Source organism: Nelumbo nucifera, chromosome 4 (genome assembly GCF_055504915.1).
Source record: "Nelumbo nucifera cultivar China Antique chromosome 4, China Antique-T2T, whole genome shotgun sequence".
Classification (NCBI taxonomy): Eukaryota; Viridiplantae; Streptophyta; class Magnoliopsida; order Proteales; family Nelumbonaceae; genus Nelumbo; species Nelumbo nucifera.
The window spans coordinates 96,776,673-96,794,555 of record NC_142652.1 but is presented as its reverse complement, the minus strand read 5'-3'; the positions used below and the strand labels follow the sequence as shown (position 1 = coordinate 96,794,555).

Here is a 17,883-nt window from a genome sequence, read left to right as displayed (position 1 = left end):
ACAGAGTGTAAAATGGTTTATATAAATTGCAAAATTGGGTTAGTTTTGCACTTACAAATTTACCTTCTTACAAAACAGACTTTTAGCTATAATGAATGCAAACATGAATTCCAATAAAGCATATGTTTTTTTTTTTTTATCAAAAGTCCACTTAAATGCAAATTTACTTCTTTTTATTGATGTACTTTTACATCTTATTATCAATGTAAATATGCATTGGTCTGATATTTGTCAATGCATAAATGTAATGTTGCCAAATACAGGCAAAAGTGAACCAAAGTGCAAATTTACCCTGAACCGGGATTTACACTTCATTTGCATCATTTCCAAAAGCAGCCGCAAGTGTTATTAGTTATTTTGATTTTTGGGGACGTGTTAACCCCACCGTTCTGTATAGCCCCTTTTCTTGATTTATAAAAAAAAAAGAGAACAAACTAACGTTGGGTAAATCACTATAACCTTGAAAATTTTATTATTTAATTATTTTATCAATTAGAAGACAAAACAATCCAGTCTTTCAATTCAGCAACTCCAGCCGTTTGAGAGAGAGAGAGGGCAAATAATCTACAGATACACAACATATAAACATTTAAAAAGAAGAACCTGTTCAGATACATAACATATAAACATTTAAAAGGAGAAACCTGTTACATGTATTAGATTTTTTACTGTACACAAAACAAAAAGCACAGCCGCTACTCAAAATGCATTTATATGCTAAACCAGCTGCTATCCAATTAGACTTCCAAAATTGTGTCAAAAATGAGAAGGTCTTCCAGACCAATATTAGTACTCTATGAGTCTGAGAATTCTCTGACGACATCTATAATGGGAACTCGACATATGGGACATCTCCCTCTATTCCACTGTAGCTCCTGCGCACACATGAAACAGGTGCACATATGGCCACATCTGAAGAACGGAGTACGGTTATTAGTTAATATAATAAATATTCAAGCCAGACAGTTTCAATTTTGTTTGTCCAAAAGTGAACAAATACCTGTACAAAAGTGTGTCAACTTGCATCTCATAGCATATACAGCAACTGCCCTTTCTTATTGGTGCCCAATTTGACAGCTCCTTTGCTTCCCCTTCTTGAGATACAGTTTTATTGGGATCATCCAATTAATGAAAGAGAATTATATGGAAAAATAAGAAAGCAACATAGACATACTGTTTACTATTTTTTAACAGGGGTAGTTGGTCTAGAAGCAGTGATCAGGAAGCATCAGTTTTCAAATATTACAATTAGTTCACCAAATCCTACAACATACTCTGGAAAAGGCAACTGAAAAGAAACGAGTTCATCTATTTCATGGCATTATCAAGGTTCTAGATGAGACCTATGTTTAAGAGGGTATCCAATATTTTCCATGTACAAGCATGTGGCGAAAATCTAAAATTGATGGTGGGTAATTAGATGATTATTTGGATGCCCATGATCAATTCTGAAACTGAAATACCGAGTTTAAATTCAAATACTTTGTAGTTTTGGTTTGGCCAATTAGATTTATCTATTCTTTACTTACCAGAATGGGAAACAGCAGCTGAAAAGCCTGAATTGTCCTGCTTAATAGAGTGCTTCAACTTCAGTTGTATATTCATGCAGCTCTCTACAGCTTTTCGAAGCGCTGACATCTCTTCATGGAGCTGCTCTATGTACCCCCTCAAGTCATTTATGACTTCCATCTCCTGTAACAATGGGAGCAACAGCATCATGTGATTGACCTGCAAAGGGACACCATACAGAGGTTGTGACTAATGGACTGAAGGGAAACTCACTAGAGAATGATGACTAAAGGACGGTGAACTTTCTTGGGTCTCTTGGTAGTAAGATGTAGATGGCAGTGGGAATTGCAATGATGTAGATGCAACTCGATATGAATCAACACTTTCTTCATCATGATCTTGAAACCAGTTTCTAGATCTCAATTCAGAAGGTAGAGGCAGTTGATCAAAATCATAGCTCACTCCATGATATTGATGCTCGGAAGGGTTTTCTTCTTCATCTTCTTCCGTGCTCTGTTTTATGTGCCCTCTCAAGTCATTTATGATTTCCATATTCTGTAGCAATGGGAGAAACAACATCATGTGATTAACTTACAAAAGGGATTTAATACAGAGTCATGACTAACAGATTGAAAGAAACTAACCAGAAAATGATGATATATGGATGATGAGCTTTCTGAGCTCTCTTGGAAGTAAGATGGCAGCGGCAGTTGCAATGATGTAGATTCAATTTCATTAGAATCACAGCTTTCTTCATGACCTTGAAACCAGTTTTTCGATCTCAATGGTAGGTGCAGCATCGGGTATGCAGCATAATTAGAATCATAGCTCACTTCATGATATTGATCCGGGGTAGTGTTCATTTCTTCATCCTCTGTGTTTTGTTCTTGCATTTTTATTTGTGGGTAAGAGAGGATAACTTGGTCCATTGCAAGTTGGAAGTCGCTAGCAAGGACATTTTTTACACTTCTTCTGCATGGATAAAAAAAAAAAAAAAAACTCTTACTATAAAAATAAGACTAGGGCATTTCTTTTACCATGAAATGGCATTGCCATATAAGGAACAAATAGAAGACCAAGTCCAATTAATTTGAAATTCAAATACTATGTATGAATCCCTTTTTAGAGAAAACTCTTTCCCTTCAAAATCTATTATATCCTCAACTTGAGGACAACCAACCCAACTCTTAACATGGACTGATATTGATTAAAGTCTAGTTGGATTTCAAATTAGTTATTGGTATTCTGATGGCTCAGAAAATGTTATCACACAGTAGATAACCGGAAAAATATTGGACAAATTTGGGATAAAGAGAGATTTTATAATTTTTCATTGCTCAATAAAATGTAGATGTTTGTGTAATTGTTAATTATTCAAGTATAGAAAAGACATGAAGAGACAAGAAACGGACTTGGGGGTGAATTCGTAATGGCTGAACTTACTAGCTTGTTGCTTTGTCCCTGAATGGATTAGTTATGTAATAAAAGATCTACTTGTATATAACCAATAACCCAGCATTCCATTCAGTTCAACCACTACTACATCTGTCATTAAGTCACCTTGTAGATTACCTTTCAAGAGCTTCTTGAAAGGTAACTATAGAAGAACAGAGTCCAAGAAGGATTGCTTCAGAAGTGGAAGCAGAACCATGATTAGATGGTCATTTAGACCAAAGACAGAGATGTATTTCTTATCAAATAACAAGAGGAGTAAACCAAACGCAAAATAAGGTGGTCATCCAAGGCTAGGTTAACCATGATATCTCACAGAAACAAAGAAAGATTTGTACCTTATGGTTCTTCCATTCTCCAGTTGGTCCAGTTGAGATGCTGTTGAAGGTGGGGGATTTTGATCTTGAGCAGCAACTTCATGTAGGAACCTGAGCTTTATCAATGACTACACATGCATTGACCAACAAAATTAATATCCATTCAAGTGGAAGCGATAAATAAGCTCTTCTTGGAAAGATTGCAAAAATGTCTTGCTATATATTTTCAGCGGTTGAAAGAAAGGTTCAGTTTGGAAGGAGTACAAATACAAATATGTAGAGTGCAAATCCTTGTATTTTGTATTGTTTTATATGTATTTGCACTGTACATATTACTATTTGTACTCTTTCCAAACTGAGAGAAAGGAATTCACCTGAATGAGGTCTCGGTGTGGGAACCTTGATACCGCGCGACGCTCTACCAGTGTAGTTAGCTCTCTTTGCCTCTCACGCTCCATTTGCATGAGTAAATCGATTGTTGCTTTCCCCTCTCCAATGCAAAGACTTCTAACGCATGGGAGATTCCTCCATTCTCTTCTTGATGTGGAGTGGGTATGCTGTGGACTTTCCATGGAGGGAAACTGCTCCCGATCATTTTCATCACTCCAAGAAGTCACTGGACTCTGGATTTGACATCCAGAGCTTGGACTTCTTATGATTTCTGCAACTCTTGCCCTCTTGCTTTCATTTACTTCTGAAATCTGGTCCTGCGAAAATGAGTATTTCTCGCTTGGAGTTGTCTGATCATACTCTGAATCTGCAGAAGAATCTTCAGCAACCGCCAACATCTCGCATCTTTCATCATCAGAGTCACAAGCTTCAGAGTCAGATGAGGGTTCTGGAAATGAAGCATTTTCAATAGAAATGCTAACAGAACTGCACAAGCTGCCAGACGGGCTTCTCGACAGCATTGCTTCTGCTTCATATTGCTTCCACATCCGAACAAGGGAAGAAGCCTGCAGTTTTGGGATATCAACCGAACTTTCTGTTGGAGTTGGTGAAGCCCCTCTTAGAAACGCTGACTGCCTTGTTGACACAGGTTGTGACTTGGAGAGAGCCAAGAGTTCAGCATCCCGGTTCTGTCTCTCGATTGTGGTAATCACATCCCGGGCCTGAATAGAAGCCCACCGATCAAGTATCCGTGAGCGCCTGCGTCGAACGTCTGAAGATTCTACACTGACATCCTCATTTCTGTTCTGTGCAAACTTGTGACTATTCCTCTTATTTCCCCCCACCCAACACTCGCAATTGTCAATGAGATATTGAGATTTCTTACTGGAAGCAGCATTAGAATTTGTTGGGCTAGGGAGGGAAACACAGGGGTGGACTTCTCTCAACTTCTCTTTGAGGTTCTTGTGAAAAGATGCCCGAAATATGGAGTTGCCTTCTCTTTCTTTTTCCCAGCATTTCTGGTTGTGATTCCTCAGAAGACAGTCAAAAGGCGAAGCAATTTCGATTTGAGAAGAAGCCATTTGGATTCAACCTATTGGTATTCTCTTCGACTCTTCCTCAAATCATTCTTTTCTGGAACCAGTCACCCATTTGAAGCAAACGGGCGGGGAGAGACGAACAACCAGAAAGGCCCACAGCACGTCAGCCCCCACCATAGTCCGTGCCTACCCTTCGCCTTAAAAATCCACTTAGAAAACAATACGAGCGAAGAAGAATAAACTAACCACGCAAAAACAAAGGAATTAGTTTCAGGAAGTTAAAGCATAAACCACACATTTTAACTTTACCCATTTTAGAACTCCATGAAACCAGAGAACGAGAGATGGAGAGAGATTTCTGACAAAAAGCAATGGATATACGATGCAACGTTTTGGGAACTCACTTACAAAACAGCAATCAGCGAGGATAGAAAATAGAAAACAAGAACGCTGATTTCTGGGAAGTTGTGGCTAGAACTGTGCAACTTGTCTTTAATTGGAGCGCCATCACCCGAAGTATAATACCATAGCTACAGATCTACTTGAACATAGAGTTACGAGAGGAAGAGACGTTGGCTTTTTTAACTCATAAACCTTCCCTCTATTTTCTCACAGTTGTAGTTCAGTTCAGAGCCGTTGGCCGGACCGAAAATCCCGCGGCAATAAATCAGTCTTTCATCCAGTGAAGATAAGCGGGATTGATTTGCCAACGGTGGTTAGATGATTAGAGTAATGCAGCGAGTGCAGTATTTAGTATTATTTACTTGACATTCAATAGATGATTCGTTGTCAAAAATAAAAATAAAAAATGGTAAATTGCTGAAATCTCCCCCAAGTTCTTGACCTTGCTGAAACCTCTCTTTGGTAATTGTAACCACCTCCTTTGAACTTTCTAACATAGTTGTAAGTGAATTCTTTTGTTTTTTGAGAAATAAAAAACTATATTAGCAAAAAGAGATAGAAATACGGTCCTCAACCATGGGTATCCCATAAAGATAATTACAACTAACAAAAAAAGAAGAAGAAGAATGAGTTTTAGCTATTTGGTATACCGCATGGGCTGTTGTGTTATATACAAAAACTTCACCAAGTTTAGGCTCCTTAATAACATTACTGAATTCAAAAACAGCCAGTGACACGACCAAGGGCATTCCTTTCAATCATTTAAGGAGCATATCAGTAACTGAGAATCAGCACCTATACAGACTTCTCTAAATTCTCGAACTTTGAAGTTCTTTTAAAGCCTGCAACACAGCAAATAGCTCTGCCTGAAGAACTGAATTAACTGTAGAAGTATGACCTCCTATGACTTTTAAACAGGATAAATTCTTTGAGACTAATGATTCCAAATGTATACAAGGAGCTCGAAATCCTTCCTGCATCTGTAAATATGAGGTACTCAGTTTGATGAGACAAACAGAGGGTTAAACGATTACTTACAGGAGGATTTAAAGCAGGGGAATCATTATTCGAATTTAAAGAAAGACCAAATAGATTATTCACAGATTTAGACACTGCTGCAGGGGCAATGAAATTATTCTGAAAAAGTTGATCATTTTTAGCATGCCAAATAAAATACCAAGCAATAGCTAACCAGCTGAGAATATGCAGGAACAGACTATGGTCATTGATTGGATTGTGCATCCTTTTAATATCCGAAACCAGAGAATTTTGAAACAAGTTATGGATATGGAGATTCCAAGGATTTGAGAACAAGACTGCTTGTAAAAATTGGCAATTGATAAATAAGTGGGATAAAGATTCCACCTCGACTTTGCAAAGAAGACAATTTTTGGTCATCTTCCAATTTTAACTGGGATGAAGTTATTTAAGATGCGCCAAATAAATAATTGGAAACGAGGGGGCAAAGATAATGTCCACACTTTTCCTAGACAGAATTTCAGATCTGGATTGATATTTGGCAAAGAAATTTGCAACTCTTTTTTATAATTTGCTTTGACTGAATACTTACCAGAACTGTGATGAACCCAAATCCAAGTGACAGTATTGAGGGAAGGGTAGATAGGGGTTCGAAGGATTCTATTGGCTTCAGACGAGGAAAAGGAGGCCTGAAGAACTTTGTGAGTTCCAGTACCCTTCTTGTATAAGATCTACAATAGAAGCATTATTGAGATGGCGGGGTAAAGGCTGAGAGGTCCACATGAACTGACCCTCTGATTGGATCCAGAGACTCTGAGAAAGAGGGAAAGAAGAATTTTCATTTACCAGATGTCCACATTCAAAGGCTAATTCAATTAAATAGGGCCCAATAGCAGGAACCTGAAGCAGGGATGGAGTGGGGAAAAGTAACATTATTTTTAAGATACTTTGCTTTCCAACAAAGTGCCCATAAACTGTCTTTTTCATTTAGAAATCTCCAAGCTACTTTTTTCAGAAGACTTTGATTCACCAATTTAAGTCTCTTAAAACCCAAGCCTCCATGAGATTAAGGAAGGGAGAGGGTATTCCAAGAGCACCATCTAAGAGGGTGCTTGCTTTTATTTGAGACACCCCAGCAGAAATTATGAATGGTTTTTTCAATGCTAACAATAGATTTATGGGGAAACTTGATTAGTGACATTGCGTGAAGAGGAACTGATTGAATAAGGACATCCTTCTCCGCTTGACTGATAACAATAGCTTTTCTTTGTTAGAATCCTCTAAAAAAGGTATGAAAATGTCCAAAATACTAATGTAGTTACTTTACTAAAATGTTTATTTTCTAAATTCAAGGGACAAGTGTGAATCGTTAATTTTTTTTGAAGATTTTTCAAAATTTGAAAAAATAGGTAAGTTTTTTCAAATTTTTATAATACTTTGTGATTTCTTTTTGTTTATTGAATGTTTAAATTTATGTAGATCTACATTTCTTACATTCAAAATCACAATTTTTTTTTCGTGTTATCATTAGATTTATGGAAATTTCATGAAGATATTTGGGGAAATATAAATTAACAAAAAAAATGAAAAATGTAATTTTTCTCTGCCTATACAGACTAAATATGTTTTAGATCTATGGATTTATCTATCATATCCATAGAGAAATTGAAATTTCTTCTTTAATAACTATCATTTGAATATATTATATAATGTTTATTTACTTTTTTATAATTTTTGAAAATAAATAATAAATAATTATTAATTATATTTTCACTTAGAAGTTGTGCCAATGCATGTTTTATAGTTGGCTATGAGAGTTGTTTTTTTCCATCCCATAAAACATTAAAACTTAAGAATTATAATTTATAAATTATAGTTAAGCATATGATTTTTAATGAAATTATAATTAACTACAAAATATTTCTTCATAAAACCACTAAAATATATTAATTTAATGTAAGCACACCTAATTGAGGTCTTATATTTAGTGTTGTTGATGTAGTTTTATGATTTATTAAAGTATTTATAATGTTTTCAAGGGTATCTATGCATATCTTAGTTTTTTTCCGATACGCATGCATATTCAAGGCGTATCCTGATACGTCTCATAAAATTGCCTTTCCAATACACTTTATGTTTCTGATACTTTGAACCTTGGTCATACTACCAACAACTAAGTACACACCTTATGGAGAGAATGGAGAAAGATAGAGAGAAAAATGGGTGAAGGGAAGATTGCTTAACCAATTGATCGTTTTGATTTTGTACTAGGTATGCAAGCCTTTAAAGCAAGGTGGCCTTGGGCTGAGAAAGTTGGTGGATCCGAATACAATCTTTAGATTAAAATCTCTTTGGAGAACCTTATCTGAGAAGGGTCTGTGGCATTTGGCAAGATTAATTATTTCACAGACTGTTTCCTTCATAATAAGCATTACTTATATATGGATAGCTCTAAAGGGTCCTCTACCCGGAAATCCAATAGTAAGCTTTTGGATCTATTAATTGAAAATTCTATTTAGCACATTAAGGTAGGAGAGGTGTCGTTCTGGCTGGATAAATGATGTGATGGAGGGCCTCTCATATACTATTCTATTGAGGAGATTGATCCTACTATACTATTACAGTTGAAAAGGTTGATCACTTTTGCTAGTATCATTCTTTGTAATGGAAAGGACAGCTGGATTTGGAGGCCTACTAACTTGGGTGCTTCTTAAGTAAATCAGCTATGAATATGATTAGTGGCATTGGCAATATGGTCCCTTAGATCAAGCTTATATAGAATATGCAAACCCCAACCAAGATTGTTCTATATAAATGGAGAATCCTTCAGGGAGATATTTCCACTTATACTAGTGTTCAAAATCTTGGTATCTCTCTTGCATTAGCATTAAGGGTGTTCATGGTCCGGTTCGGTGTGGTTTGGAGAAGATCTTAGACCATATCAGTAAATTATGGTTTGAGAAATTTTTAAATCAAATCAAACCATTTTGGTATGGAAACCAAATCAAACCAAACCATTTTATTAGGGTTTAGTGCGGTTTTTAATACGGTTTGGGGACTTTGGACCATTTTATAGTTATTTTGGGTTTAATCCAACTAGAAAACCCAAATAGTTCCCCTAAAAATTAAAACTTAAAACTTTAATTTCTTTTATTTATTATTTTATTATAAAATAAAGAGTTCATTATATATATATATATATATATATATGTGTGTGTATGTATATATGTATATAAAATTTTGGTTTACGGTTTACAATTTGGTTCGGTTTATAAAATTCAATAAACCAAACCGAAATCGTAAACTATAATTTAGAAATATTTCAAACCAAACCAAATTATTTATGAGTATAAACTGAACCAAACCACAGATTTGATTTGGCTTAGTTGAGTTTTGCGGTTTGAACCATATAATGAACACCCCTAATTAGCATGCGTTTGTTGCAACTCCAATTCAGTTGAAAGCACAAATCACCTCCTAGGAGATGGAGTGATGGATAGGTAGGTTTGGAAGTACATCCCACATATTCTTGATGTTCTTATAATATACACCATTCAGTTAGATCCAAAATTCTACTGTGGTTCACTTATGCCAGCTCTAATTCCCAACTACACCAAATAATTCGTCTTAACCCATGTTGATTAGTCGGGAACTTTGGAAAGAAATATGTAGGAGGCATATGGAGGGAAGCTTTCCTCTTGGAGAGATGTGCTACATATTAGAGTCCTTCAACCCTAACCTCGAAAATGTATATTGGTCATGTGGACTCCTCCTAAAACCAGTTCGGCAAATTATAGGGAAAATGCACCCTCCTTGGCAAGTGCTTTATTTGGTGAATGATATTGTTTGTTTCAATTTTGGGGTTTAAAAAAAGTATTGGCGAAATAGGATTATAGTTGGAATAAGACATGGATGATGTTGGTGATGGTGAACCCCTTTTTCAAATACTTTACCAAATTGGAAAACTTCTCAAACCAAGAGAATCCTATGACTAAGACTCAACTCAACACATTGACTTGACTTGATTTGGCCTTCATTAACTTGCTTACTTCTTGATCTTTTTATCTAATTGATTCTTGATTCCTTTAATCTCTTGCAGTAATAAGCAAATTGATCAATACATGTAGGTTGTTGCAACACTTGAGGTCATGGTTAGAGGATTCATAGCTTTAGTTATATTGCTATATTAAAACCTATTCTAACAGGTTGTTAATGTGTTGCTAAGAATTAGTTGTGTAACCAAAGGAACAACTGATCTTTTTTGTCTTTGACTCAACAAACAAGCTCTTGTTTTTATTATGCCCAATCTAGTCTCTCCTTAGGTCTATAAGATTTTCTAGTCAAACTAGCAAATTATTATCTAGTTATTCTTCATCAGTTGAGGGAACATAAAGCTTTAATGCTGGAGGGGGCTAGCAACATTCCCTCCACCACTGGTTAGGGTTGCAAGTCAGACCGGGTTAGGTCGGGTTGAGGCCAATCATAAGTTCTAAACCCCCAACCCGACCTTCAACCCGATCTACCCAACCCTAACTAAATTCCTTCAACCCTAACCCAACCTAATCCAAAGTTGACTTTGGGTTGGGCTGAGCTCGGGTTGGGCCCAACCCTACCTTCTTCCCATCCCTTAAAATCTCATAAAACTATTTATTATCAAATCTTAACTCACTTTCACTATATATTAAACCTATGTTTTATTAGTATTTGTTTGCTGATGTTTTTATTGGTTCCTTAAGTACAAAAAAAAAAAAAAAAAACAAGTGTTGAAATGACTATAGTTTACTATGAGTTATGACTTATGATAGATCTTTTATAGGCGCCAAACATTAGAGAGGAGATGAATAAAATATTCAAAAAACATAAAATATGTTATTAAGGTTTTAGTCTTTTCATTTAGGATTAAGTGAAGTGATTATCTTAAAAGAAGGGCATGATAGTATGTAGTGAGGGCTATGCAACTATCGTATATCTAAAAAATCAACATATGATATATAATACATATAACATATATTTATACATGACATATACTATAGAGTCGGGTTTGGGCTGGGCCGATTTGCCCAAGGGGTCAACCCTAACCAAACCCAAAATAAAGTTGAGTTCATGAATTTCAACCATAACCCTAACCCGAACATCAATCTGATCCAACCAATCCGAATTTTCGGGTTGGGTTAGGATTGGGTTCAGACCAACCCGGCCCAAGTTGCAACCTTACCACCGGTAGTGAATGTGATTTATCTTGTTGGGGAGTTGCTCTCCTAGCAACATTGTTCTCCCAAGATAGATATTGAAGCTGAAGTTTTCTAATGTAAGTCAATAGGACAAGGATGATCTATGAGCTCTGATATCAGGATCATAACTTCATGAATGACGAGGAGTGGTGTGGATTAAGATAATAGAGGTGTGGACAGGGAATTTGAGTAGATAATCGAAGCAAGGTGCTCAAGGGTGAAAGAATCAAAAGAATAAGTCCAGTCCCTCTATAAGAGCCTTAGTTCTTTATTTTTCGGAGAAGGTCATCATACAACGTGCATGGCTTGAACTTGAACCATTCCAAAATCTTCATTGCTCTAATGAACAAGTGGAGGGGTGATCATTCTTGGCCTAGGCCCGGCTCAACCCTAGCCTGCAAATTTCTGAGCCTGGGCCCAGGTTTTTATGTGCAAGCCCAACTTGGCCTGAGCCTACATCAAGCCAGCCTAAAAAATTTTGGGCCGAGCTTGAGCCCAACACTTCAAACCCGGCTCATGCTCATATAGGGCTGGGCTTGGACTTGCAAACTAGTTCTGGGATGTGGGTTGGGCCGGGCTGGGCCTAGGCCTAGGCCTAGGTTAAAGCACTTATCATTAATGCTAAACCCAAATGGGCATGGCCCATGATCACCCCTGGTCCCAATAGACCATGAGTGTTAGACTTAGACCACATTCTTGCGACTATTCAGAAGGTCACATATGTGCAAGAAGATACGAAGTACTACCAAGGATGATGTCCTATATTACATTTATCTTAAGAGATGAGATCACATGCTACTGAGAAAATGGTTTTGTAGATTTCTTGTTATGGGGTCTCACTAGAGGTCCAGTGAGAGTGCACTTATTTCTCCCTGTCAATGGGATACTGTGGTCTCCAACAGCTATGCGAGATCCTTGTAAGTGGGATTGTAATCCTTATCACCATATACTTATCTACTCTTTCTCTACTTACCCATCTAATGCCACAAGAACTTGGAGGATTTGGTGGTTACATTGCAAATTCCAGGTGGATAATTGGTGTGAAGGAATGTTAACTTTTGGCTTGACAGGTGGCTTGACATTGGCCCGCTTATTGATCTTCTTCCTACAGTTGATAATGTGGATGCAACAATTGAAGTCAAGGATGTTTTAGATGAAAATGGTGGATGGCACTTGACTGACTAGATGGTAGCTTAGACTAGCTAACCATAGACATAATCACAAATTTCGATGTTTGCTTATCTCCTCAGAGTAATTGTTTGGATTCATGAATCTATTTGACATTTTTTAGGCTGCATTTGGGAACAATGCAAATAAGTGTGAATGTAAATATGTAGAGTGTTAAAGGGTTCATATAAATTGCAAAGTTAGGCTAGTTTTGCATGACAAATTTACCTTCTTACGAAACAGACTTTTAGCTGTAATGGATACAAAAACAAATTTCAATAAAGCATATGTCATTTTTTTTTAATCAAAAGCCCACTTGAATCATGTAAATTTACTTTTTTTTTATTGATGTACTTTTACGTTTTATTATCAATGTAAATATGCATTGGAAAATGTGTTTTCTGTCATTTACCCTTAACTAGGATTTACACTCCATTTGCATCGTTTCCAAACGCAGTCTTACGAACCGAATCATCAGAGAATGGAAGATCAGTATATAGGTGTTCTTAAATGGTTATTTTCTCTACTTGGAACTGGTTACAGGAAAAATTATTTTGGTTGGGTTAGTTTGGACCAATGACGACTTTCTTTGGCTGGATTAGGACTAAGGGGGCGTTTTTTTTCTGGATTTTGAGAGGGGGGAAAGTTAGTCAATGGGATTTTGTGGGGACTAGGGAAAGTTTATTTTCCTGGGTATACCCATCTCCTAGGTGGGTAAATAACTTTCTCACCTTGGGAGAAAGTAGCCAACACTTGAATGGGATAAAAATGCCCCTTGTAGTAATGGATTTTTATGGCTAAAATGGTCATTGTCTTGTTTGCATGGAAAATAAAAGAACATGGGTAAATACACTTACCTGGGTAAGTCTTTCCTAGGAAACTACCTGAGTAAGTGCGTTTACCCGACTAAGTAACTTACAAAAAAGCAAACGAGGCCTAACATAATTTTTAGAGATGGTCGGAATAGTTAAATTGGAGACTTCCATGCTCCCTATGGCATCATCACCAACCTAAAAGCAAAGGCTTAATTATGCTCTTCAAGATGGACTCCTTTTGGAGAAATCCTTCAACTTGAACAAGGTGATGGTTGAAACCAATTCTTTAATTCTTGAAAGGCCTTACTCCTCTTCCTTGGAAACTTTGGCATTGGTATGGGAGGTGATGGATATCGCTCAAGGTATTGATTTGCTTATTGTACACATATATATTTATAGGGAGGCAAATCGTGTGGTTGATTCTCTATATAAATTAGGGAGACATGGTGGTATCATTACCTATTAAAGTATCTTTGATGAATTGCCACAACATACACAAATTTTATTAAAAGATGATGGTTCAGGTATACCTTTGGTATGTAGTAAATGATTCTTGATGGTCCATCATGTTAGATAGTGTATGCCATTAGCTCCAATCAAATTGATGTACTTATTGTCATTTATTGTAAATGAATAAAACACATAATTGATTCATGTTGTTATGGTGTGTTTCTGTGTAATACCCTTAAACTGGACACTTATGAGACTTGTGTTAGTTTAGAATTTTCATAGTTGTTGGATAGATATGGGGAGATTTATCCAACCAAGGCTGACATTGATGTGCCACCAAGTTGGTTGGGGTCACTTGTCTCAGCTGCTAGGGTAAGACATGAGGTACATGTAGTGTGGGTTTTTTTGAAACCCTGCATTGGACCAAATTCCAGTATTGCCTCTTCGAGATAAATGGGCAAAACTGGAATGTTACACTTGACCCCTAAACTCGATTATGGTACTACACTAGGTGTCGAATTAGGTTATCTTTGATATGCCAATTAGTGAGATCTTTAGAGGGGGTCAAAACCTGTATGTTGGGACAATCCGAGAATTCATTTGAGTGGGTGATCATTGTGATAGGATCAGCCCCTTTGTCGGACAAAGTGAATGATCGAGAAATGCACTCTCTCTGATGGAAACCTAAACTACTAGTAGTGAATTTCAAATGTGTTTGAAATTTGGTTTTGCAAAATATATTTATATAGATATATACTTATATATTATGATTTCAAATTATTTGCAAAAGGTTTTAATTCTCAGGATCCATGTAAATAGAGAGTGCAGCATTGTACCTTGCAGCGGGAGAGGTCCTCTCTTGTCGGGCAGTGTTTGATCATTAAGGGCTGAGAAGTTAAGTGTAAGACCATTGAGGGTAATACCTGATGGGCTAATCTTGCATCTGCCCCAGTCTTTGGGTTTTCATAAGGTGGTTGGACCTAAGGACCATTTAGTGTAAATGTTGGGCCCATTAAGAGCCCATGGTGATAGGCTTAGGGGTTCATTGTGTCCTATAGTGAATTCGGCCAAGCCTTGTAACAGAGGCTGGGCTGAACCCATGTGGCTGATGTGTAGATTGATGTTAGGATCGCACGCCATACAAAGAGAGCCAAGTTAGCCAATAGATTAAAGGTTAAGTGAGCTATGTACCTTAATAGGCCTAAAGCCCATTTCGAATTGGGCTTAAATTGGTTAATTAAAAGGGAGTGAAATCTGATTTATAACCTGATTAGGATTAGCTGAAGGATAAGATAAGTCTTATCCATTTAAGAGTTTAAATCCAAATTTGGATCAAGAAATTCTCTCCTAATTGGATTAAGAGGCTAATCCAAAGAAGGCTATAAATAAGGGGCAAATTCTTTAGTTAAAAGACATTCTCACATACTCAACAACCTGCAGTCAAGAAAGGTTCTTGATATTGTTTCTTGTTAGAAGAAACAATCTGAAGTCGTGCTCACCGGCTCTTGTTCGATTCTTATTGAAGAATTTAGGTTTTTGCCGAAGAACCATCATGTTGATCATTTTTCACCGTACACTATGTCATCTTCAGTGGAGTTGGGTTTTGGTCTTTTCCTTGGGCATGAACACGTACATTGGGAGTCATTGTTACTTCGTATCAAGTATATCCTTCACTTCTTTTTTTGGTTTCAGATGCGGTCCGATTTTGATTCAAGAACGATTATTGAAAATGTAGTTTTCTAAATTAGGGAATACGATTCCCGAAAGGGAGAGAAAGAAATTTTTGAAATTTTGCCCAACCTTCCTGCAGGGTTCGACCATCCATATGATGGATCTCCCATCCCTTCACATCAAACATGTTTTTTTTAACTGTTTTATGAGCTGATGACCTTTGTATATCTTTTTAGAGGGGCAAGACTTCTACGCCCCCCTCTTAGGTTTTACTTTTTATCATTAATAAAATTTCTCTGGCCACCCCTCCATCTGGAATAAATTTTGGGATTAAAGAAAAAAGTCCCACTCCATCTAGGATTTTGTCCAAGAATGGTAGGGAGTCCAATATTGGTTTGAATTGGAATCCTATGGGACCCATGCCATTTAAACAGCACATAGAGGATATTCACAGTTTGAATTGGAAAAAAAAAGTTGGTTAATTAGAATGTGAGTTGAACTAGGGTAGTCACAGTTTGAATAAGATACCCTAGCACATACACGATATTCTAGCCGAATTGGGGAGCTACAAAGAGTAGTAATTTCCTGTTCAATTTTGGGCTGATTTAGGGTGGCAAGAGAATGTATTTAAGTCTCTTGCAACCTTTATTACAACAAATTCTAGAATTACATTCCACCAACCAATTCATTTATAGAGAGAGATACAGAGTGTGATTCCAACTCGAAATATTAAAACCATGCAAATTGTTTAACACTTCTTGGACCAACTTTGTTTATGTCCCATAGCTGAATTATTTAGCATTGTTCTACTTCTACTTTTTGTCTTAAATATCGAGGAAATCATTAGAGACTTCAGAGAGAAGCTATTATAGCAAGATCAATATAAGTTATGCCACTTACAACTGCTTTTTGGGCTTATGACAGTGCAAGTAAAGGTGTGAAAACCATAGTGATCTGTTGTGCTTGTGGTGGGAATTCTAAATCAGGTACGATCTTATTTTAATTGGTTTTGGGTTTGAAACATTGTGGTCCAACCCCACATTGGCCTTATGTGACAAAATTGTTTTCCTCTACTTTACGTTGCAATTCACACTGTCAGATTTAGAATTTGACAATGGGAATTCACAACTTCTATTGTAGGACTTTCAATGTCTGTTGTGAGATTGCAACTTCTGTTGCCTTTCCAACTTTAATTAAAAAACATATAGAATTGGGCATTCATATCGTACATGAGAAAGTGGAAGATCATTCTCTTATTGGAAAGTGTGTTCCCAATCTCAAGCAAATTACCAACATTCTTACCAACCCATTGACATCGACTTGGTTTACTGACATGAATAGTGAATACCAAGCTCATGGTTTTTCATTCCCCATCTTTCTTGATGGGGGATATTGATCAGGATCAGTGTACCTTATACATCAGGGTAAGTATGCTCTGCATGTAATCTACATAAAATGTTGAGATAACATTGAGATTGTCCTCTTAGATAAACATAGCCTTAGGCTACCCTTTTCTCTATAAAAAAATGTTGGTAGACTAAGGCCCATTCGTTTTTTTGGAAAGTTATTTACCCGAGTAAGTGTTTTCTGGGAAATACTTACCCGGGTAATTGCATTTATCCATGTTTTTTTATTTCACAGGTAAATAAGAAAATGACCATTTAAAAGACCATTATTAAAAGGGGCAATGGGATCTGCTCCTCACAGAGCACGCCTCACACTGACCTCACAAAATAATAAATACAAATATGGTGTGTGGCCAGGACATGCTATGAGGTCGGTGTGAAGCATATCCGGACTCAATTTTGTTCATCCAAGTACTGGAAACTTCCCCCTAGGTGGGAAGTTCCTTATCCACCTGGAGATGGATATATCTAAGGAAAATAATTGTTTCATAAACCATACATAATTTTGAAAAAGGAACATGGCATGGGTGTTTTGGTCATTGGGAATCAAAATCCCATTGACCAACTTATCCCCTTCTCAAAATCCAAAAAAGGAACGAGCCCTAAATGTAGTCATTTTCATCATCATCCAAGCCTTATCCCAACTATATGGGGTTGCCTTAGTGAATCCTATTTTTCCATTTGGTTTTATTTAATGTTAGATCCATTGTTAAATTATTAGTTTTTAAATCATTTCTTTCTACTCCAGCCTAAATCATCAAACATTTTTTTCCTTTATTATCAAACTCCTTCATGGTTGGCCAACAATCAATAATTTCAAATTTTAAATCCACCAAAGAACAATGAACCTAGAGATCTGAAAATGGCCTACTACCTATTACAAATCCCATTTGATATTACTTTTTTCACTTTTGGTCAAAATGGAATATCCTAGAAATTGAGTCTATGCCCACTATATAGAGATCAATGGATGATAGTGGTCTTTTTGACTTAGATAATTCCCTTTTCTTTATTTGATAAGTAACTTAGTTAATTATTCATTAGGCCAATATAGA

General features: G+C 36.6%; 1 protein-coding gene across 3 annotated transcripts; it reads right to left on the bottom strand.

The window, feature by feature from the left end:
• Positions 1-565: 565 nt before the first annotated feature.
• Positions 566-4,924, bottom strand: LOC104610835 (uncharacterized). 3 transcript variants are annotated; one of them, XM_088903235.1, is made up of 8 exons: positions 3,653-4,924; positions 3,300-3,406; positions 2,154-2,481; positions 2,049-2,064; positions 1,783-2,000; positions 1,530-1,692; positions 1,001-1,094; positions 566-912 (listed from the first exon to the last, which is right to left on the bottom strand). In XM_088903235.1, exons 1-8 carry the CDS (start codon positions 4,748-4,750, stop codon positions 795-797), a joined length of 2,142 nt encoding a protein of 713 aa, XP_088759361.1. In that variant the 5' UTR covers positions 4,751-4,924; the 3' UTR covers positions 566-794. The 3 variants fall into 3 exon arrangements, with proteins under 3 accessions (XP_088759361.1, XP_088759360.1, XP_088759359.1); XM_088903234.1 differs by having other exon boundaries at positions 1,001-1,091; positions 1,783-2,064; positions 3,653-4,921; XM_088903233.1 differs by having other exon boundaries at positions 1,783-2,064; positions 3,653-4,918.
• Positions 4,925-17,883: the final 12,959 nt, after the last annotated feature.

Bases quoted from the DNA above. Each gene is read 5' to 3' on its own strand.
- LOC104610835 (XM_088903233.1), bottom strand. From the start codon at position 4,750: ATGGCTTCTTCTCAAATCGAAATTGCTTCGCCTTTTGACTGTCTTCTG. The intron at 2,482-3,299 runs GTACAAATCTTT...TTATCCATGCAG, and splicing joins GAGAATGGAAGAACCATAAG to AAGAAGTGTAAAAAATGTCC. The intron at 2,065-2,153 runs GTTAGTTTCTTT...CCATTGCTACAG, and splicing joins CCATATATCATCATTTTCTG to AATATGGAAATCATAAATGA.